The following is a 22,720-nucleotide window of genomic DNA, read 5'->3' on the forward strand; positions in this document are numbered from 1 at the left end:
TTCAAGAAACCCCAATCGGGAACCGTCGGTACTTTCCATAAACGCGAAAAAATACTCGTTTACGGAAAGTGCCGACGTTTCCCGATTGCACCCAACCCTTTAACAGACCACTCCCTATGCAAAGTTGCCTTCACGTAGATCATTGGTCAAGCAGAGTATAGCCCAACATTACTTAACCAACACCCGATGCCACAAACATTATTCCTGTCACTGAAAAACGTGCAATTGTGTCACTTAATCAACGTCATATACACGTTTGATCAATCAAGGTTGCTTTGACATAACGTAAACAAGTTTTGACAAAACATGAAGAAATTTTGACCAAATAAAGAATTTTTGACACAGCAGAAAGAAGTTTTAAAAAAGCATAAAGATATTTTGACAACGTAAAGACTTTTTGACATTTCATAAAGTAGATTATGACACAACACCAATAAGTTTTGACATAACATAAAGAATTTGGATATAAAGTAAACATAGGTTGAAGACTATAATTAAGGCAGGTACCGCGTTCCAAACTACAGTTGCAATCCAACTCTCTAGACCTACCAACTTCATTACAAACTTCAACAAGCACATGACCGAACACAAAAGACGAAAACCCACTACATGCACAGATTACACAACGCTCTATGAATCAAATAAAACTATTGATTTATTTTTGTTCAATATATCTTAAGTGTCCATCGTAATAAAATACATGATACATGCATACATACAATACAATAAAATACATGTTCTCAAAATCATGTATTTAATTACGATGGGCACTTTGAACAAAAATAAATCCATAGTTTAAGCTCCATAATGAGGAGTGTTTTACTTTTCTCAGATGATATAGATATCTATATTTCTTTTTTCAATCCAATGGACGTTTAAGATATATTGAACAAGGAATGTAACTCGGTATAAAATTGACTTACTGAGAGACACAGCCAGTAAACCTGATTGTGTTAGACTGTATTATTTGGAATGAGAGGACCGCGATAATATCTATACGGAGCTTTTATTGCCATTTACAATTCGCGGTGTACTTTTCTTGAAGGTAACGTACTTTTGAAGTTGATGTGAGTGCCAAATATTTTCCATAAATCACTAGCATACAACTTATATATTGACCTGGACTCATGTAATAAAGAATTCTTATGTTGATCCTGTCTCGAGAGAATATTACGGGTCCTGGGTATTTTGGCTCTTGAAATAAGATCAAATGCAATACCCACACATATTATCGTGTGACGAAAAGATTGTTTCCAGGTCAAATACAATGTCAGTCTCTATAAACGTTCATTATATGTTACGTACTCGCATTCAGTACGCTGACTTATCATGCCCCCGCCATTTTGTTACCTGGTGGGGATCATAGTGTCGCCGTTGGGCCATATACCCCTGCCAGAAAGAAGTTTGGCTGTATCATCAGTGGGGATTACGTTGTAACTATATATACAGGCTATTTATAGCTGGAGGTAGAGTCTATATGATTTTAAGTGTAAATGATCATTAAGAATGATTAATTGTGATAGAAATGTGATGTTTTCAAGCGGTAGAGAAATACATAAAGCACAGAACACAATTTACTTTTTGACCTCATAATAAATGTTAAGCTTAACACACACACACCCCAAAAACCCTAAAACAAAAACAAACTGAGATTTGTTTTTAATTGTAATATATCAGTGCATATTTCCTCAATAACTGCAGAAAATAACACATGAATGCTTCATTTTCCATCACTAGTCACGGGACTGACACGTCTCTAGTTTGTCCTGCATTAATCATATTGCTTTGGCCGATTTAGGGGCCAATCAGTCCCCTTTGCGCTTAGTATATTGAATATCAATCAAAAAATTGTGGTCTGGATGATCACTTTATTATTTGATACGATAATGGAAATTTGGGTGAAATTGAATTGATGAGTTATCAAGAAAATAGACATTTATACAGGATCCTGGCAAGCGCGAGCTTGTAAGACCAACATGTACAAGATATACATATATAACAAAGACTTTGATGCTAGATTGATAATGGACGTTTTTATTTATCAGAGACAAAAAATGACAATTATAGAATGTCACATAGTCTTTCAAGTTTTCATTTATGAAAGATGTTAATGATAATTTTGGTCTTAGATGGGGACCAACAGATACGCCACCCATGGGTCTCATTTTATGAGCCCATAGAATGCTGCAAATGCAGCTTTTATTATCGGCTGATATAATATAGGATCTAACATGAGTTTTCATTTCATATGAGATTTATAAAACGAGTCTAAAAGTTTTTCAATTTAGCGAGCCTCTGGCGAGCGAAAATGAAAAATTTGTGGCGAGTTTTATAGAAGCCCTCAAACCCAGCTTGAATGCACAAAGATTTTTACATTGTATTGTATACATGTAGATGTTTTCTTTGTCCTGGTATTGTTTGTGACGTCACTATGATTGTTTATTGATGGCGTCACTAAAATTGTTGACTATGCAAATATTGATGAAGTCATGTAACCAACGGTGACAAATACACGTCAATCCGCATGAAGAAGCCCCAGAACACAGAAAGGCCTAGCGGTAGATCTTACAACTTTATTATTCTATTCTATAGTTTCCTTCGCAAGGACTTGTTTATTAATTATCAACTATATGTATAAGTCTCATAAGTAATAACGACAACCTGATCCAATATCGGCAATGGATCCGAGCAAACAAGCGACAGTGCAGACAAAGAAATGTGTCAACTTTTCAGGGCGATCTGCCCCTTTATCAATACAGGAGCATAACAATGTACATATCACAACATAAAACAGCAATACACAGTCAACATGAAACAATAATACAATCAATAAAAAATATATAAACAAAAAACATCTGATTCTTACAAGAAATATGCTGTTGTAGTTGCATTTCCCCTAGGTAAGCTTGTAACCGAAGGCTAATTATTGTAAAAAGTTCATCTTGAATACGTGAGGTCAAGTTAATTCATACAAAAAAAATCTGAATAAATGTAGTGAGAAAAAAATAATATATACCCCTCCACCCTCCCCAAACTCTAAGCATCTTTTTTACGCTTCACCTAGAGGACATGGTTTACCATGAGCCACGGATTTATGCAACGGTCAATAACATAAGTGTCAACTGTTCATGTATGTCCTGAATTCGTTTTCATTCGATGAGAGTTTATAATAAAAACATGTTCTAGTTATAATCAGTGATAATCAGTGACATATACCCTATATGTACATCCCTATTGTAAACAAAATAGTCCAAAAACAACTATCCCCTCAAAACAGTTTAATTGGGGATAGACAGTTATTTCGGATATATAATATGACAAAAGGATAAAATATGCATGCCGATTCCCAAGGCCAACAGAATTGTGACTAATTAAAGTTTCTTTTTTTTAAAACTTGGGCAACACCCAAAATACAGTCCTTTATCCCCCTGGCATCCCAGATAATTGTGTTTCGTCAAAGTTTAAAGTGAATTCCAAGGAGTGTTGACGTATCTGGTCTAATTTTAAACAGTTATCATGTCTAACCAAGAAAGTCACAGGAAGCACGAACGACCTGTCCAGTGTCCTCATCCACAGCCTTGATGTCTATCTCGGACCCCCCAAAACACATTGAAACGCATACAACCCTCTTCAGTCCTCTGGTCGTGTCTGGCATATCAACTTTAATTTCCCCAATTTTCTGACAATTTGCATCCGTCACATACACTGGTTTCTCGTTGTTTGAAGCATATATGCTAAAAACAATGCTTGTTTGTGATGCCGTGACTGGTACGTACCTTCTTGCTTGTGCGTGTTCATGGAATTTCACTGCATTTCCTTTCTTCACAAAACGATCAAAAGCAAAGCTACATAGTTTTTTGCCGCTCTCGTCTATCACACGATACTCATTTTTGTGTTTACGCTTTTTAAAGGGTAAATGAGTCTCTACTCCGTACGTAAACTTACATATCCGCTCCGATATTGTAGAGGGACTGTGTCCGATGACTACAGCTCCTTTCAGTACGGCCAAACCGGCTTCGTTAGGGACAATGAGCTGGACACCACCAGCGATGTGCCGAATCGCGTCGAGGAGCAACGGACATTCGGAATATCCTCCGACCATTAAGATTGCCGATATTCCTCTAACCTTAGGATCACGGAGCAGTTTACTAACATGGTAAACTATTTGTTCAATCGATTCGTCAAACAATGAAGCAGTTTTTGTTCCAGACAATCTAAGTTTGTCACCAAAAAATTCAACATGAGAGGAGAATCTTTCGTTTTTTGCGATGTTTTCTTTGATGTTTTGCCCTGGATTCAATTTGTTGTAAGTTGAGAGGAGGCTGGATGGAATACTGACAGTAACCTTGTCTGAATGCTTTACCTTGTTTAATCTCTTTTTCACCTCGAATCTTCTCATGAGATCCAATAAATCGTATAAGTGATCGGACTTAAATTGACCGAAGGCCTGCTTACCTATGATGTCCTCTAGGTAAGATTCAAAAGCTTCATCTACTTTGGTCCCTCCCCAGTCCCCGCCACTAGCTACTAGTATCTCCCTCAAATGTCCGTCCTTCTGCACCTTGTGGACCGTGATATCAATGGTACCACCTGAAAGTGTTAACAGAACATTAAAATTTGCATTCCAAATAGGGATTTTCACAATAATATAGTTTTGACATGTGAACGGTGGAAAAGCTATGTGGTAAATTATTGTAGCTAGATCATCAAATTTTACAGATTTTGTGATTCTGATATCAATGCAAATGAAAAAAATAAACAAACATTACGAGACAATTAAGAAAGTCAAAAATACGCTGCAGAATTTATTATATACGAATGAGATCGCGTATCCGGTTTTGTAGGATAGCGTTCCACTTAGCTACCAAAGCTGTTTTCAGTTCCTGGAGCGTTCCTATGGGATTATGATCCGGTTAGCGGGCTGGCCAATCCATTCGTTGAATGGGCTCTTGCTGTAGAAACTGCTCGGTCACCCTTGCTCTATGTGCATAAGTCTATTAGGATGAAGTCAGGGCCGATAGCGCCAGCGTAGGGTCTGACCTAGGTATCAATGATTTCATCGCCGTAAATCCGAGCCGTAATGGTACTATTATGGAAGACATGGAGGTCAGTTTTCCCACGAAGGCTTATGCCTCCCCACAAACAACATCATTGAACCTCCGCCATATCGGTCATATTCCACAACATTACCTGTCTGGAACCTCTCCACAGGTTGTGTCCACACTCTTACGCGCCTGTCGGTGAAGTCGAGACAGAATCTGGACTCGTCAGTAAAAAGAACCGGTTCCCATTTCGGCGTCCAAGTGCTGTGAGCTTGGGCGCCATCTTATCGGTCCCTAACATGGCTGGCAGTTAAAGGAACTCATATTGCTGGTCTACGTGACCTTAAACCAACATTATGAAGACGGTTCCTAACTGTCTGAGTGGCTATCTGGGTACCAGAAGCATTTCGGAGGTCATTTCGTAAAGCTGTGGCAGTCTGGAACCAATGTGGCCGTGCCTGTTTGCGCAAAAATTTGCTGCGTTGTAGCCCTACACCAACCTCCAGCATGACGTCTGGAAGGTTAGTCTGGAAACGACTCCACATTCTTGTCACCACACTTTGAGACCCCAATGTCTGCTGCAATCTGACATTGAGACATGCAATCTTGCAGCATTCTGATGCCCCTATTCATTTCACCGTCATTTAACCGTTGTCTGGTTCGTCTTTGTGCCATATTTTAACAAAAACACGCAAAGAATATTCATCAAATTGATTTCCTTAACAATTTGAACAACGCCTTACTTAACATAGCTTATCTTTTGAAAGGGATGTACACGTGGAAAAACGTGCACGCACCTTTATGGTTGACTGAACACACCCACACAGGACGATTTAAACGGCTAACATATTCGCCCAAAACAGTACTGAAGGAAAATATAATATCCTTTCTAACGTTTTTTTTTCTCTCCAAAATATGAGTGATCCTTTACAAAAAGTGAGAAGTATATATTCTTTCTCATACCATACCCTAACACAAACGGTAAAAATATGAAAGAACTCATGTGGATATTGTTAATTGTAGTAATAGCCAAAACACTATCATTAAATTTTTCGTCAGAAAATCCTGTAATGAAGCAGTTCAATATCCAGACCATCCTCAGGGGTTACGCTCACTTTCGCTCTCTGCACCCCTTGATATGACATAGCAAAATTAAAGGCTCAGTGTGCACAACTTTGTGGATGACAGGAAGACTTGTTTGATCCTTTGATGTACACAAAAGAATCTATCGTATGCGTATCGGTAAAATTGACTTTCTTTGATGTCGGAAATCGCCCCAACCTAGAGATTGGTCAGTTTTCTTTTTACATGAGACTAATCACATTCTTGTCCTGTGCTTTTAATTTTGCTATGACATATTCCATGGGCGCAGAGAGCGAAAGTTAGCGTAACCCCTGGATAACGAGGATGTAGCCAGACTTAAATGAGTTGTTTTATCTCTAGAAAATACTTTGGTAGTGTTACATACCTCCAGCATCAATAACCATGTACTTAGATCCAGCCTGGAACTCTACACGATCTCCAAACACCCTTTTTCCTACTGGAATGTGTTTACAGAAAACAGAGGCAGCTTCCGGCTCCAGGCACAATATCAGTTGCCGTTTATCTAGCCCCGCCTGAAGTAATGCGGTAAACAGTTTATATTTCAATAATATTTAAATCATTATGGCCTACTATGTGGTTTTAAGAAATAAATATTATGAGACAATATCACAATGATAAATGAGAGTTTTATTTGACCACCATGTTAAAATATGGTTGTTTATGCCATTTTTTGTCGAAACTTATCTTAAATTCGATCACTAGTTGATTTTGAAATCTTGATAACTTAACATATATAGTTCCGTCTTGTTTTTCATTAATGTATTTACGATGTCACCTACAATAGTTTTACTTGATGTTACGTCAAAAGAAAATATTTAGTTTTATTGTTTTGCACATGCCTTTTTATCGAACACTGTCAAGTGATATTTATATTAATTGAAGACGGGTTTTTTTAAGACACGTCGTGTACCTTTTCTGCCGCTTCCCGCATCAGCTGTTTTGCTGGATCAGTCCAGATCGTCGGGACAGTAAGGACCCATCTGACCTCAGAATCGTTGACTCCAGTGCCCTGTTCCCGGCATTGTTTCATCAGCTTTGACTTCAAATAGGCTATTGTGGCCGATATGACATCTATCAAAGGCATTTTCTTCTCTCCACTATAATCGGTTAATTGGACCTCTCTGTCCAGCTAAATAAAAATACACAAGAAAAGATAAGATTATTTGTATACTTATCAGTTACTGTATAAAACATATTTTTGTAATCCAGATAACAAATGACCAACAAGTCTTTTTTTTTCAATACAGACCCAACTATTGAAAACACTTACTTTAGTATTGTAAAGATTCATTTTGAAACGCCGAAAAAGGTACCAATCTTCATGATCCTTGTCTAAAGTGAGGTTGAGGTATTTGTCCTCGGCTTCGTATCCAAACGAATGGAAGGTACGGTCAGGTTTGAAAAGGACGCATGTGGAAGCCTTTTGGGAAACCATACCCGCAGATCCTGCGACCCATTGTACTAACGACATTTGTGTTGGATCGGTTCGAAAATCATGTTTGGTGGAAAATGCATATCCCGAGTAGGTCGTCCCGAAGTCTATGGCAGCAACCAACAAATAATTATCCGAGGCCATCACTTCTCTGAAATATAAATACGTTTAGATATCAATAGTATTCATTCCTATTGCACTCGTTACAGGATTGATTATTTAATGCAGAAACAAAAGACAAAGCGCATAAGATGTCCTGATATGCCATAGAAGCATATAGCTAACAGTTGGAAATACCGAAATAATTAAAAACAACTTAATACAAATGATGAGATAGATAAAGGCTTGCAATATATTAACCTGCAAAACCACACCTCGGAGTCTACTCTCCGCTTCTAGCTTCTGATTGTCCTGATAAGTCCAAACGATTTTAAGAAGATCGTCACTACGGTACTATGCCATCGTTTGATTACCTTTTTTTCATAATGTATGGCCTACTGACTGAGAATATATATTGCATTGAACATCGAATATCAAGGTGATATATCACGGGGAACACTTACCTGTAAAATTAAATCCAGGTTATCTTTTCGTCAGACCAACCAGGAACGTGACTGGTTTGTATGTTATTTGTTCATGACAACACTGATATTTATTATTTACCTAAAATATATCGATTGTAATTTTTTCTCTATAAGCAATCTTAAATGTTATTGATTTCAGATCAGGGCCGCTTTGATTTAGACTGAAAGTAAACACGTTACTGTCGTATCGAGTGGAAACTCGTGCTCATAAACTGTCGTTGAAAATAGCACCTGCAGATAAACACCAATCTTCTGTCTACAATGTAACTGGCAGTAACGTAATATTGCGATATGGTTGTCAAAATAAATGAAACCTCTGTGTATTAACAACACATGGATACTAGATACACGCTTATCGATATTTGCATGTACAAAAAGGGGCATTACTCGTATGAAACTATTACGAAGTACTAGAATAATGTTACATTAATCCTGATTTACACTAAACATAATTTAATAATGTTCACAATAATTCCGGTGCGAAAACCTCCTTAGTATCCTTTTTCGAAATTCTAAAATAGATATTAAAAAATAGTACATTTTCTATCCTAACTAAAACCCCATACATACCTGTTTATTACACATAGCCATAAGAAATGCATAGACATTCAATGTCACTTTGACCTCCAGATTTATATTCAAATTTACGAATAGACTCATTAAATAAACTTATGCTGACATTACTAAAACTTTAAAACAGCATTTTCCGGAAAGAAACCTTTATCTTGCGGATCTGTCAACGATAATTTTCTGAGAAGATGCATTTATGTTTCTTCTTGTAATTTTTCTTTAAAATCGAGAAAAAAGTTAAACAGGACTTCTCTTTTTTACGAAACGTCTTATTTGAAATAAAACAAAAACATCAAATTACATTATGATATAATGATATTTTTTTACGAATTTACAAACACGTAATTTTCAATGATAACTATAAATAAAGAATAAATGTATTTATTTATCTTTAAATTTTTGAAAGCACATTGGACCGATTTTCTAAAACTATTTCAAAATAAAAGAATACTGTAGATGTTACATTTTTTTCTTCTTTAACGAAAAAAGAATTAATAAAGATAAAATACACTTTCTTTCTTATTAACATGAAGGGGACAACCTGGTCAAAAATATTTAGCACTATCCAACCAAAGTTTTATCAAAAACAATAATTAAGGGAATGCTGCTCTTGTACGAAAGCCGACACTAGAATCTTCAAGTTGGTTTACCTGCAGTGGTACAGGAAACCTGAAATACAACTAACTCTTTGTTACGACGAAAATTCTTATCAATTAAGAAAGATAGGAGGAAACTTTAAATGTTATCAACAAAGTAAGTTTAATCAATATAACGAATACGGGTCAAGACCATTTCATAGACAAGTCAGCAACAAGATGCAATCACGCTTTAATCAAATTGATAGAAGGTAAACGAAAGAAAACTTATAGAAAAATAGTTAATTTTATAGATTTATCATTTATATTTTCAATAAGAAGTCTTTCATAATGAACGCGTCACTTTGACGATTAACATTTAGAAAACGACGATATTAAAAAGTTTGGCAAATAGTTAATTCCCCTTCCAACTTTTTTTCTAGTATTATGAAAGCGGCGACACAATGATAAAGGTGTTAAATTATCCACTCAAATTCAGCTATAATCCTACTTCAGTGGTGAAACGTTATTTATAACACAGTTCATCGTTTTTTTCATTGTACATTTCATTTCTTTAAAAATATGCCAATCCATCTTTTAATGTCATTCCTTGTCCTTAAGTCGGATTTTAAATCGCCGAGATGTAGGCTGTGCGAAACTAAAAACCAAGCGATTATTAATACCGTGAATTATAATCTTTGTGTATGTGCATTTAGAGATACAAAACAACAAAAATGTGTTTATTTGTTTACTACCGATAAATGAGGATAAAACAACAATTCAATATTACATTTTACTCTATTTTCACGAAACTCTTGAAAAATAAATTCCATTCCCCAAATACAAAAATACCCGTCGTTAGTGATCATTTTACGTGGTCTGCGAACTAGGTTTCATCAGGGCCAATTATTAATCCCGCAAATTTACCAACTATATAGTACCAGATATGCTGATTGTGCTTTGTCGAGACTAAAACTGATAACTATTGTTCTATGTGATATAAGAGGGGCTATCATTGTAATTAGTACTAATGATTATGTAATCCATGAGTTAAACATTGATTTTCTGTCGACTCCCTTTCTTGACGACAGATTTTCATTAAAGTGTTTACGAAGGTCCGTATTTCAGCGCCCCAAGGTCAAGGTCAATATCACTGTTGCTATTTATAAATCAACCTTCATGTCATACAGACGTTTTCTAGTCTTTGTCGTTTTTGAAGACGATCAAATCAGCACAAACGCATCCCTACTTGTGCTTCGTCAAGGCTTACAATAAGTTTGAAGCAATGTGAACGTATCTGAAACACTGATCTCGTCTAACAAAGAAAATCACAGGAAGCACGAACGACTTGTCCAGTGTCCTCATCCACGGCCTTGATGTCTATCTCGGATCCCCCCATACACATAGTGACGCTTACTGTTCTTGCAAGTCCCCGAGTCGTGTCCGGCAGATCTATTGTGAACTTTCCGATTTTCTGGCAACTTGTATCGGTTACATGCACTGGTTCTTCCTCGGTTGAAGCATAAATGGTAAAGTTCATTCCATCTTGTGCTGTGGAAGCTGGTGTATACTTTTTTGCTTTTGTCTGATGGCCCATTTTAACTGCAGTTCCTTTCCTCACAAAACTAGAAAAGGCAAACTTGCAGCGTGTTGTACCGTCCGCAGCCGTCACACGATAGTCTTCTCTGTGTCTACCCTCTTTGAACCGTGACCAAGTGTCCACGCCGTATGTGTACTTACATACTCGCTCCGATACGGTAGAGGGACAATGTCCCGTGATCACGGCCCCTTTCAGCACAGCCAAACCGGCATCGTTAGGGATGAAGAGACGCGTGTCACCAACAACACGCCAAATGGCGTCGCGGAGCAATGGGCACTCCGAATACCCGCCGACCATCAAGATACCTGAAATTCCTCTGACCTTTGGGTCAAGGAGAAGTTTACGGACATGTTCGGTTATGTTCGCAATGGATTGGTCAAACAATGACACCGCTTTTGTTCCGGACAATCGTAGTTTGTCACGAAGTAGCTCAACGTGAGAGGACAGGTGTTTGTTTCCGGCGATAGTGTTTTCGATGTCTTGCTCCGGATACAAGCTGTTGTAAGTCGAGAGAAAACTGACTGGAATACTAAATGTAACCTTGTCTGAATTATTATCCTTGATTGTTTTTTTTGTCACTTCGAAGATCCTTGTGAGATCCAGTAAGTCTAAAATATGATTTGACTTAAACTCCTGGAAGGCTTGCTTTCCTATAATGGCTTGCAGCAAGGATTCAAAAGCTTCATCTACCTTTGTCCCTCCCCAGTCCCCGCCACTAGCTACTAATATCTCCCTCAAGTGTCCGTCCTTCTGTATCTCATGGACGGTGATATCTACGGTACCACCTGAAAATGTGAAAATTTGAATACGGTACATGATAGTGTTGTGATTTTGACATTGGAATCAGTAAATGCTGTGTGAAACTGTTTCACTTGATTGTTCATTCTGATTTACATAATATACGTTACGTCCAGAAAAAATATCTTTGACCTTTTTAGAAGAGTTGTATGAAACTTTCCAAACGTTGTCATTACTCGATATAGCGGTACACTACAATTTACTTTATTTCAACTTATTAGTTGTTTTTGTTTTTTGAGAAGCGGTTGTATGGGTTCTAGTTTACATCTGTACAAACCACTAACAACTGCAGGTGTAAAACGTACCTCCGGCATCGATAATCATGTACTTTGTTCCAGCTTGAAGGACATCCAAATCTCCATTATCTCCAATCGCCTGTTTCATCAAGGGTATGTGTTTGCAGTAAACGGAGGCTGCTTCCGACTCCAAGGACAGTACTAGTTGTTTTTTTCTTATCCCAGCCTGTTTTAATGATTGAAAAGTGGTTTATCTGATAAAATTCACGTGTATGTTTTTTTTTTTTTACTTTTGTTGTAAATTACCAAAATAAAAGGCTTTGCCAAGCTGTGAAATTCGAGACCATAATTCTGACGTAATTATCGTGACGTCATTACAATTGTGACGTCAAAAACACATTGTTAGACATAACTGTTCGATGATGGCTGTTTAATTCTTGTTGCTACAGGTATGTATGTTTATGAACATTAACACATCTTCAAGGTTTATTTAAATCAAAAACTACATTTAGGGCCTAGTATATCATTTCAGCTATCATTCCCCCTATTCTGGCGCTATGCGCCTCGGATGGTCGATTCAAACATCGCTCCGAAGAATGATTTGCTACGCCACTGTTCATTTCGTCTGTTTTACAAATTTGCTTCAACGGATACTACGATACATATGGCATTCCTTTTAAAACAGGTTCATAGACGCGTAGTCCCGAAAATTACCATTTCTGCCGCTTCCCGCATCAGCTGTTTTGCTGGATCGGTCCAGATCGCCGGGACAGTTAGGACCCATCTGACCTCTGAATCGTTGACTTCAGCGCCCTGTTCTTTACATTTTGCCATCAGATGTGACTTTAGATGAGCTATAGTGGCCGATATGACATCTATCAAAGGCATTTTCTTTTCCCGGCTGAAATCAGTCAATTGGACGTTTCTTTCCAGCTTGATTAAATGAAAAAGACCAGTTAATTAACAATTAACTTATTTATTTTATTTATTTATTATTTATCAATTTATTTATTACTGTATCAATCTTAATTCCGTCGTATAATTTAAGGTTTATTTCGAACGAAATCATTGAAGAAAGCGTTTTTATCTCATCGTTTTCAAGGGTATCTATGTACTTCTTTTCTTTGTTCATATTAGCTGTAGTTTCATTGATTATTACTTTTACAGTTTTGTTGACACTTCCATATTTTCTTGTTATTTCTACTACAATGCCTTTCGGATACAGACCGAATTATTATACACACTTACTTTGGTATTGTAAAGATTCATTTTGAAACGCCGAAAAAGGTACCAGTCTTCATGATCCTTGTCTAAAGCGAGGTTGAGGTATTTGTCCTCGGCTTCGTATCCAAACGAATGGAATGAACGGTCAGGTTTGAAAAGGACACAGGTGGAAGCCTTAGGAGAAACCATACCCGCAGACCCGGACCATTGTACTAAAGATATTTTCGTCGGATCTCTTAAAAAATCATGTCTGGTGGAAAACGCATATCCCGAGTAGGTCGTCCCGAAGTCTATGGCAGCAACCAACAGAAAATTATCCGAGGACATCACTTCTCGATCTGAAATATATATGCGAGTCTTATCTAACCATGGATGATTATAGCTATCGCCATTCGTCCTTACTGAAGAGTTAACCGAGGTACGTCGGCCGTTATATTCTATGTTTGTTTAATGGTATGTTTGCCTTTGGCGACTCTTCAAAATCATGGTTGTATAATGTTTTGTTATTTGAATGAGCAGTTAATGAGGTTTGTTTTTTACAAAGTGCATTCATGTTTAAGTATTTAATTCGTGTGTTTTCTAACCATATACTGTTTGTAAATGTTGTTATTGTGAGAAAGCATAGCAGATATACACATAATTAGGTAACCAACACAGGCTTTTAATCTGATCTAACTTTGTCCTTGTGATATGATACGGGAAAGACTGCTATGGCGTGTGAACAGTCACGCAGTCCCGTGTCAGTCAGGCCCCAAAACAACAGTAATGTGTGTTTCATGTAACATGCCTGAAAAAACAAGGCAAGTTGGTAGACAAATAATTTTATTTTAATTTCATTTTTTATGGTTATTCAATATTATGCTTTATATCAATTTTTACAATGCATTTCCATACATAACAATGGTTATTAATTTGTCAATGATAGGGCCACACTCCGAAAACAGGAAGAAAGTACATTTTAATGAGTGGCTGTGAACTTTGCCTGGTTAATAAATTAATCTTAAGATACAATTAGGTGATAACATTTCTAGGGTCGACAAGAAAATCTAGGGTAGGTCGGGATACCTGATACACACATGTTTGTTTGTTTGGCCTCAACGCTAACGCTCTTTACAGGAAGAGTATTAAAATTTATGTAGGTCAATAGCTCAGTTCTCCGAAAAGCTAATTAAAAAAATAGCTACACGTATCTCTACAAAGAATTGTATGCGTGTTGTGCACTTGAATTATTTGACATGCTTGTGCTAACATTCGTTCTCACAAAAATACCCATAACAGTTGGCTTCCTATCGTACAGAAAAGAAGAAAAGTACATCTTCTTTTCTTATACTTTGATACCGAACTTTAATTTCCTCTTAATTGCTTATATATAAAACATTAAACAGAATGTAAATCCCCAAACATTTCTGTATAAGCACATATCAGTCCTGTCCAAACACTAAACAGTTAATTTAAAATACAAACCGGTCCCGTTTAAGCACATCAAATCCGACTAATCGTTACTATTGAAGAAAAATTCATTTTTCTTATGGAAACAACATTAAATAATTAAAAGTTTATTTTCAACAGCAAAAAAAAATTCAGTAATATCGCTGCTTCACCACTAAAACCATTCAATGGTTCTGTTCAATAACCACGAAAACATTTAACGGTCCTTTTTTCAAGACCCACTATATGGTTTTGTTCAAGCCACGAAGTTAGTATACGGGTCTGTTAAGTGGGACGATATCACTGAAACGAGCATGCTTGATTATTAAAACATCACTCAATAGTTCTGCTCAATCATTTAAACATCATCAAATGGTCATGTAGGAATATAACAGTCACTAACAGGTATTATTTAGTTGCGCTGAAATTCCTTAACATTCGTATTCAAACTGTTGAGGATGAACGGCCCTGTTCAAGAAAAAACCCACTAAAAGTCTTGTTCAATAACCACGAAATCACGCTTCGATTCCGGTTTAAGCACATAAAAATACCAATTAGTCTTGTTCAAGCACTTACAATCACTCAACGGCCTGTATTAAACAACACAAACGCAACTTCATGCTTTTGTGTAAACACCACAAAATCACCAAGATAATATTCATGTTAAAACATTATTAAATAATACTTAAACGGTCTTGTTCAATTACCACGAAATGTTCGAGCATTAAGAAATCACCTAACGGTCCTGTTTAAACACCAGTATAGGCACAAGGCATGACCACGCCACGAAGTCTGCTACCAGGCTGTCCTTGCTTCTAAATGACCCAAATAACTGCCGAGTAGTTTGACGAAAACGGTTTGTATTACTGGCATGTTAATTATATTGGTGTCCATGAACCGGAAGTATTTGGGCAATCAATACCGAGTTTATAAAATAAATACGTCAATTACCCGTAACTACAACATGTGTATAAACAAAAGTGGTTACGTTTTTCTCTTTGAACTTGGAATGAGCGTTGACATTCTGCGAGCGCATCCTAGATTTAACAGAAATATTTCGAAAACACCGAGCATGAGGGAGTGGACAATGATACCTATGGCGAGATCTGCATGTTACATTTTACCAATACACGTATGTTCTGAGGTCTATCCAACAATGAGTTATTAACTAACCAGCATAAAGTCTGTGTTGGGATTGTCAACAACTAATGTTTCCCAAACGCTAGTACCAAAAAAAAAGAACCAATCTTAGTCATGTACTGTTTTTTTTTTTTTTTTTATCAACGTGTGTCTAGTGTTGACATTGTAATAGCAGTGACCAATAGGTGTGAATGGAACAGAAATTCCTATTATTGTATATTTTTTTTAGAAATTGTATCCATCTATACTGGTTACCTGCTTGTGTATAATTGGTTTATAGTCTCTCGAGACAGAAATACAATATTTGAACTTTGTAATTTGAGCTATAGTACATGTACCAACGAATAGCGGCTGCAATATCACAACACGTAATACGCGTCTCCAATCAAAGTAACTTTGGGGTGTGCTCAGAATGGGATGTAACAAGGTATGCTCAGTAATCTGATGAGACATAAATACGAGTTTAAAAAATAATAATATTTGGGGTATGTTTGCTCAGAAAACTTTTTTTTTATCACATCGATAAACAAACTGTTACACTGTATCAGGGAAGTTTACTTTGTAAAAATTCATAATTCTTATAATGAATCAGAATAGTGAAGAAGGCCTGGGCCCGTATACATGAAACCGTTGCTCAAGCATGGATTATGTGCTCAAAGCAACTTTCTTGTAACTCGCTTAAAGTACAAGACATAACCAAAACGTCACGTATAAATACCGAAAATGGTATCTGCCTGTAAGTTTCGGTAATTTTCTTCCGAATCGTTGAAAAATGGTGATTAGGACTCATTTATCACCGGAACATTAGATTGGGCTAGAGCACAGATTCTGAGTTATAGAATGAGAATCATTTCATGAATACGGGCCCAGGAGCCCGAAATATTGGGACTTAGGGTGACAGTCGAGGTTTTTTCCCCTTTTTTCCCTTTAGTTGTTCTACACTTTAGATTTTTAATGTTAATCTCTTTGGTCAAGTCTAAATATAAAACTACATTCTGATTACAATTTTGTAAAGTATCTTACATTGATATAAGACCATGGTCAATCATGCAGATTTTCAACAAATTTCACGTAAAAAATGTATAAAATCTCTCTTTACAGTGCGTTTAGCTTCGTATGGACTTTAAAATGGAAAAATCTTATATGAAGATGTTCATCACAAGTTCAGTCAGGTTTTCTAAACACTTACATACAGCGCTAGATACAGTCAACTACCTCAATTTTATTAACATTATGCTCACCAATTAGGTCGAAAAATACTTGCATGGAAAATATTACATTCAACGATGATAAAATAATTTGTCAAATTCCGAAGCGTTCCGTTTGAAGGGTTAAATACATCCAATAAAGACAGCATAGACATGACCAACAGATTAATATTTGTCAAAAATGCATTTTTCATTAACTGTATTTTGTTGACCTTTTTCAGGAGCGCAATAGACCCAACTCCATGAGGTTCAAAGGAATAATGACACGAATAAAAACTACCCGACCGAATGAAGGGGACTTACTAGCATGGTGCGTATAGCGTATTTAAAGAATTGTTACATGGTATCGTTTAAGTGGTCAAATCATATAAACAGAACGATTTGGTTTTAAAAATGTTGTTCAATGTTGAATCCATGGAGATGTGTTACGTGGGGATGCGTTATGTTTAACATCCCATCAGCGTTTCTCAGCGTGGCATACTGTTACAATGGCGTATACATACATACGCAACTATGCGTTCGGCTTGTGTTGACGTCAGTAATGGACTACGTATTGTAGCTGATGGCATGCAATCTCACATGCGTATATGCCTTGATGAAAAAAGCAGGTTTCTTGCCTTTTTTACGACCCTCATCTTTGACCTTGACCTGTGTGACCTCATGTTTCAGTTTGCATCAGGTTAAGACTAACGTTTGCACCTACGGTCATACAACTTCGCATACTTCTCTACAAAAGTCTCTTGATAAGTACATCATATTTCACAGCTTTTTGTGAACTTCGCCTTTGACCATGACCTCTGTGACGTTGGTGACTTTTTCATGGTCATTATTAAATTTTAGTACGGTAGCTTGGGTTATAGTATTTCACTTGCTTATGTGCCTTACTAATTACATCAGGTTTAACATTTTTGGCTCGGTTTTGGGGTTAAGGTAAAGTATGGACTGAGAAATGCAGCTACGGTCAGGTTACCTCAAATGCTCCTTTTGTAAGCACAGCTTGTTGCATGACATTTTGTAACTTTAACATGTGCGACCTTGCTCAGTTTCCGAAGTGTCGGAGCTGGGAATCCCTATCTTACAGTTTTGATTTTTAAATTCCTGGCCCTGAAAGTGGCACAGATCAGATCTTTTACTGATGTTATTTGAAGATAACACGCTTCATCAAATCATTTCCTTCTGTAAGAAGTTACAATCCTGACAACGACTTTTTATACATTAAGGATCCCTGTGCCATTGCTGACAAACCACTAGAGACTTTCACATACAATAACCTCCCCTTAATTTAGTTTTGGGTATAATTATTCATTTTGGGTATTATGCTTGCTTAAAATTTAACTCACTGTTTCATTTCAATATTATTACAGACATAGACGGGCAAAAAATACCATAAGCGGAGAATATGAAGTACTTACCAATGTCAGATCGACAGGCGTTGGGCATACTTTCTCAACTCCATATGCGGTGAAATAATGGGGAAATCTTTGCCTATATCTTGACTCGGGCTCCACGCTAAAGATAAATTTGCATAGTTAATAACTTAATATTAAGATCTCTGGAATTTTAATGACACTATTTAACGTGAAGTCGATATCAATAAACATTGCCGAGATAACTCTGTGTCGCCCGTGTAAAATGTCACAAAACAGACTAAACTTACTCAAAACTTTGTTTCTAAGATTGAAACATGTAAGAATTATCATTTAGTTGGTTGATTGGATGGCGCAGTGAAAATCGCTCCAGCCTTTCACCAAGACCGGGGTTCGACTCCCCGATCCGACGTGAACAGGTATGGGGTCACCTGCCCGATCAGGTGAGTTTTCTTCAGGTTCTTCGTTTTCCTCCCACATAAACAACTCACTTTTACGTTGTTTCAGCGATATAATTAAGGAATGACCAAGATTTTGTTTTGGTATATACGGTATATACCGAAAAAAAAGGTTCACTTTGCATAAATCCACGAAGTGGTTTATGCAAAAAAGTGCACAACTTTTTTTTGTTATATACCGTATATACCAAAACAAAATCTTGGGCATTCTTTATAATTTAATTTTTAAAAAGTTGACAAACACGTTGTAAATGCACAGTTAAAGATTTATTTAATGTTTACGTAAACTAAACAATTGCGCTAAAAAAAAAGCTGCGTTATAAAAAGCAGTTCCATCATCAGTTGTTTTTCTTTTTAGGTATATACCAAAAAAAATATTATGGGGGTGATAGGCAAAATTAAATCATATAGTGTTAATCTGCCCCTTTCTAATTCGGACCTCTCTCCTTACCGGATGTGACATTTCGTTGAGGTAAGTCCTCTCGCCAGTCCTGTCTAATCCGGCTCTTTTCTCCTCTGGTAACTAGCGTTGTTTTTTTTAACTTTCTTGATATACAAAAATCATTGTTTCTGCGTACAGTTTGGTTTTTCCATTTTTTCAGCTTTCCCCAAAGTTTTAGTTTCATTGTAAACGAATGTGAGCTTAAACTGATTTCATTAAATAGTGTTAAAGTTATATATGTTCTCCTCAAAGTGAACCAGTAGGAGTGTGTATACTCAAATAATTACCTGTATCGAGAAATATATATCTAGAACCATGCAACTCTATGGTCATGTTTCTTCGCGGAATTAAAATGACAAAACGCTTTTATAAAATGTATTAAATGGAAATATTGATAAGATGTCGAATACATTTGCAAGATATTATTAAGTTTTGAAATAATCTTATACATTTGATAATTTATTAGATGGTGAATACATTTAATAAGGTGCATGATTACAAAAAGAAAGAAAGAATGAAAAACACTCTAAATCCAAGAATAATTCGCTTGATTTGGATTGTAATACAGCCTGACACTATCTTGAGGGTAGGTGTATGCAACCCTCGGGATAGGTTCACACAAACAACGACGTGTGAATGTTTTGACACTTTTTACTTCCAAAAACGCAAACAAATCATTTCATCACATGCCTACAAATTTTAAGATGGTCGAGTGACATGCGGCAGTGGAAAGCGCACTCGACTTTCAATAAGACAGCCTGGGTTCGATTCACGGATCGGACGAGATACAGATATGGAGTCTGCAGGTGGTACTCCGGTTTCCTTCCACATCAAGACCCACAGGCACTTGCACCCGACCAACAAGATCGATTAATAAAGTGGTTATACCTTGTCTCATTATTGTAATGATAAATAAAGTTTACGATAACAATACAAAATTTGCTCCCTCGCTCCAAAAAAAATTATATGTAAATACTTACTCAATATATCGACTTACCTATTAGAAATGTGTAATTAGTATGTCGAATTTCGAAATTGTATATCAAATTGTCCAGCTCGAACCAATGTGAAAACGAAGGGAAGAAAAATCTCAACCGGCACTAACGCTTAACCCATTCACTACTGTAGACCATAATGGACTCATCCAAATCAATGCATGGAAGAGTTTATTGAAGTTACATAGGGGTAAAAGGGTTAACAGTACATTTACAATACATTTCGGCATTATTAAGATCCCTGTAAGTTTATTATAAAAATAAAATATTGTAATTAGCAATTAGTAACATAATGTATACTTATACAAAGGAACTTAAACAACACATAAACAAAATTGATAAATTTGACCTAAATAATATCAAAGTTTTACTTTATACAGCCGTCACACCGGACTGGCGTCCCTACGGCGTCCCTACGGCGACCCAGGACGTGGAAGGGACGCCATGGACGCCGTAGGGTCGTGGTGAGAACGCATCAAGACGCCGTGGGGACCCCAAGGACGCCGAAGGTCGCAGAGCGACGGCATTTACTTTGGACATGTTCAAAGTGAACGCCGAGGTTCGGCTTCCTGAGCGCGTCCTGGCTCAGGACGCCGTGGGATCGCCCTGAGGTCGCTATGGTCGCCGTAGCATCGCAGTAGGAACCTGAACAACGCCAAAGGAACGTAGTACAGACGTGGTAGAGTCGCCATGTAAACGCAGAGAAAAGGATCGGGGGAACCAATGGCGACCTTACTGCGTCCTTACCACGACCCCATCACGTCTATGGCGTCCTTACCGCGATGTCAGGGCAGATAAAATGCATGACCTCAACGGATGAGAGTAAAATAATGAATGAAGCTTTCCGAAAGAACAGTGGAGTTTTATACTCGCAGCGAGGACGCCGTTGGGTCGCCCTGCAGTCGCCGTGGGAACGCCATGCACGCGGTAAGGTCGTGGTAGAAACGCTAAGAACGCAGTGGGGTCGCAGTGGGGTCGCCGCTGATCGCCGTATGGACGCCGCAGTGACGCCGTGTAAACTCAATAGAAACTCCAAGGACGCAGTAAGAACGCGGTAAGGTCGTGTTGGGAACGCCGTGTACATACACAGATCGCAGAGCACAGAACTCCGGTGTGACGGCTGACTCGAAATCTGGATTTATTTTTGAAAAATCATTGGCGTTCTCAATGAGACCATCGGCGTTCTCCAAAATATGACAGTTTAGGACGCGGTAAGGACGCCAGTCCGGTGTGACGGCAGTATTATGCACAAACAATATATGTATTAAACCGTGTTCATTGTTTGTGTATCAAGTATAAAAGTTTGATATTTCACATTTCCAAACTGATAAATCTTATGTAAACCCAGCAATAAATGTTTTATTCTATAAAAAAATGTTATCATTTGCCTCTTAAACTGTCGTACAACACAACGACTGCTTACTGCACGTGCATGATGTTCAATATCAAGTGAGAATACTTAGACCGTTTATGATAAGTATTGAAACTAATTAAGTATTATGCTATTCATATTTCCTAAATTAGACTCAGTTAGAAATCGAATATTTGCGTTTAAATGATGTAAATACTGAATGCGGAACAATAAAATGAAATTTCCAGACTGACGGCGTAATATGACTCTCTAGAGTGGACACTTCGAAAACCGACATTGTCCACTCATAGCACTTGACCGAAGATCGCAGCTAAGCATCATAATATTTCATGAGGACACTCCAGTGTTACTTAACGATATACTTGAGAACCTACATGATCGGAATTCGGAGAATTGTCACCTTAATGAAAAAGAAACCATGTAAATGGACCTGTTTAATTATGTGTTACTCTGATGTTTCGGAAATAACAAGGTACTCTGATTGTCACATTTAGTTCTCTGTTGCCCAGATAATATATTCCTGAAATAAATGTTATGTGAGGGAATAAGTTACCAAGGAAGCAAATCATATTTTATTTTATTTTTTGTAATATTTTGTANTTCAAGGAGTTTTACATATAAGTATTTAGAAGTACACGTTTATATAAGAAAATTTGATAGTTATTTGTTCATATTTTGGCAAAGACAGGGTTTAAGCAATATTAATTAGACTTTCCCATTTTTTCCATTCAGTATTGAATTTCAATGAAAATAATTCACTTTTATTAACAGCAATATATCTCTGAGTAAAATATTTGTCCTTGATAAGGTTCTTAAGTGCAGCTACTGACAATGACATTTGTAAACATCTCGATTTATAAATATATTGTTTTATAAGTAAAATTATGGTATTATCTACCCTTCTACTGATACTATTTTGATTAAATAAACCGAAAATGAATGTTTCCTTGTTAAGGTAGCAGTATACAGTAGAAATGGCCCGACTCTGATAAACAAGGCACATGTCGAGGAAATGTAAACACAGCGGATTTACCCTACACAACACATGTATACATGTATATATATTTGTAAACTGCATTACATTTACAATACATATAAAGTACTGAGAAGTGTATTAACATCTTTTTTCTATGTATGTCACTTTT

At 36.9% G+C, this 22,720-nt stretch overlaps 2 protein-coding genes across 3 annotated transcripts; both read right to left on the bottom strand.

Annotated features, from left to right (window-relative positions):
* Window positions 1-2,082: 2,082 nt before the first annotated feature.
* LOC110459264 (heat shock 70 kDa protein 12B-like) lies at window positions 2,083-8,021 on the bottom strand. Of its 2 annotated transcripts, none has more exons than XM_021511439.1 (5): window positions 7,939-8,021; window positions 7,417-7,729; window positions 7,057-7,275; window positions 6,511-6,658; window positions 2,083-4,590 (listed from the first exon to the last, which is right to left on the bottom strand). In XM_021511439.1, the coding sequence occupies exons 2-5, from the start codon at window positions 7,720-7,722 to the stop codon at window positions 3,521-3,523; spliced, it is 1,743 nt and encodes a 580-aa protein (XP_021367114.1). In that variant the 5' UTR covers window positions 7,723-7,729; window positions 7,939-8,021; the 3' UTR covers window positions 2,083-3,520. The 2 variants fall into 2 exon arrangements, with proteins under 2 accessions (XP_021367114.1, XP_021367115.1); XM_021511440.1 differs by having other exon boundaries at window positions 7,953-8,012.
* Window positions 8,022-10,080: 2,059 nt separating this feature from the next.
* LOC110459267 (heat shock 70 kDa protein 12A-like) lies at window positions 10,081-13,592 on the bottom strand. Its single transcript, XM_021511445.1, has 4 exons — window positions 13,190-13,592; window positions 12,656-12,874; window positions 12,011-12,167; window positions 10,081-11,692 (listed from the first exon to the last, which is right to left on the bottom strand). The coding sequence occupies exons 1-4, from the start codon at window positions 13,490-13,492 to the stop codon at window positions 10,623-10,625; spliced, it is 1,749 nt and encodes a 582-aa protein (XP_021367120.1). The 5' UTR covers window positions 13,493-13,592; the 3' UTR covers window positions 10,081-10,622.
* Between the last annotated feature and the right edge of the window lie 9,128 nt (window positions 13,593-22,720).

Source organism: Mizuhopecten yessoensis, unplaced genomic scaffold (genome assembly GCF_002113885.1).
Source record: "Mizuhopecten yessoensis strain PY_sf001 unplaced genomic scaffold, ASM211388v2 scaffold9987, whole genome shotgun sequence".
Classification (NCBI taxonomy): domain Eukaryota; kingdom Metazoa; phylum Mollusca; class Bivalvia; order Pectinida; family Pectinidae; genus Mizuhopecten; species Mizuhopecten yessoensis.

Bases quoted from the DNA above. Each gene is read 5' to 3' on its own strand.
- LOC110459264 (XM_021511439.1), bottom strand. From the start codon at position 7,722: ATGGCCTCGGATAATTATTTGTTGGTTGCTGCCATAGACTTCGGGACG. The intron at 7,276-7,416 runs GTAAGTGTTTTC...ATTTTTATTTAG, and splicing joins TGAATCTTTACAATACTAAA to CTGGACAGAGAGGTCCAATT. The intron at 6,659-7,056 runs GTACACGACGTG...GCATTACTTCAG, and splicing joins TGCGGGAAGCGGCAGAAAAG to GCGGGGCTAGATAAACGGCA.
- LOC110459267 (XM_021511445.1), bottom strand. From the start codon at position 13,492: ATGTCCTCGGATAATTTTCTGTTGGTTGCTGCCATAGACTTCGGGACG. The intron at 12,875-13,189 runs GTAAGTGTGTAT...CATTTAATCAAG, and splicing joins TGAATCTTTACAATACCAAA to CTGGAAAGAAACGTCCAATT. The intron at 12,168-12,655 runs GTAATTTTCGGG...TCATTAAAACAG, and splicing joins TGCGGGAAGCGGCAGAAATG to GCTGGGATAAGAAAAAAACA.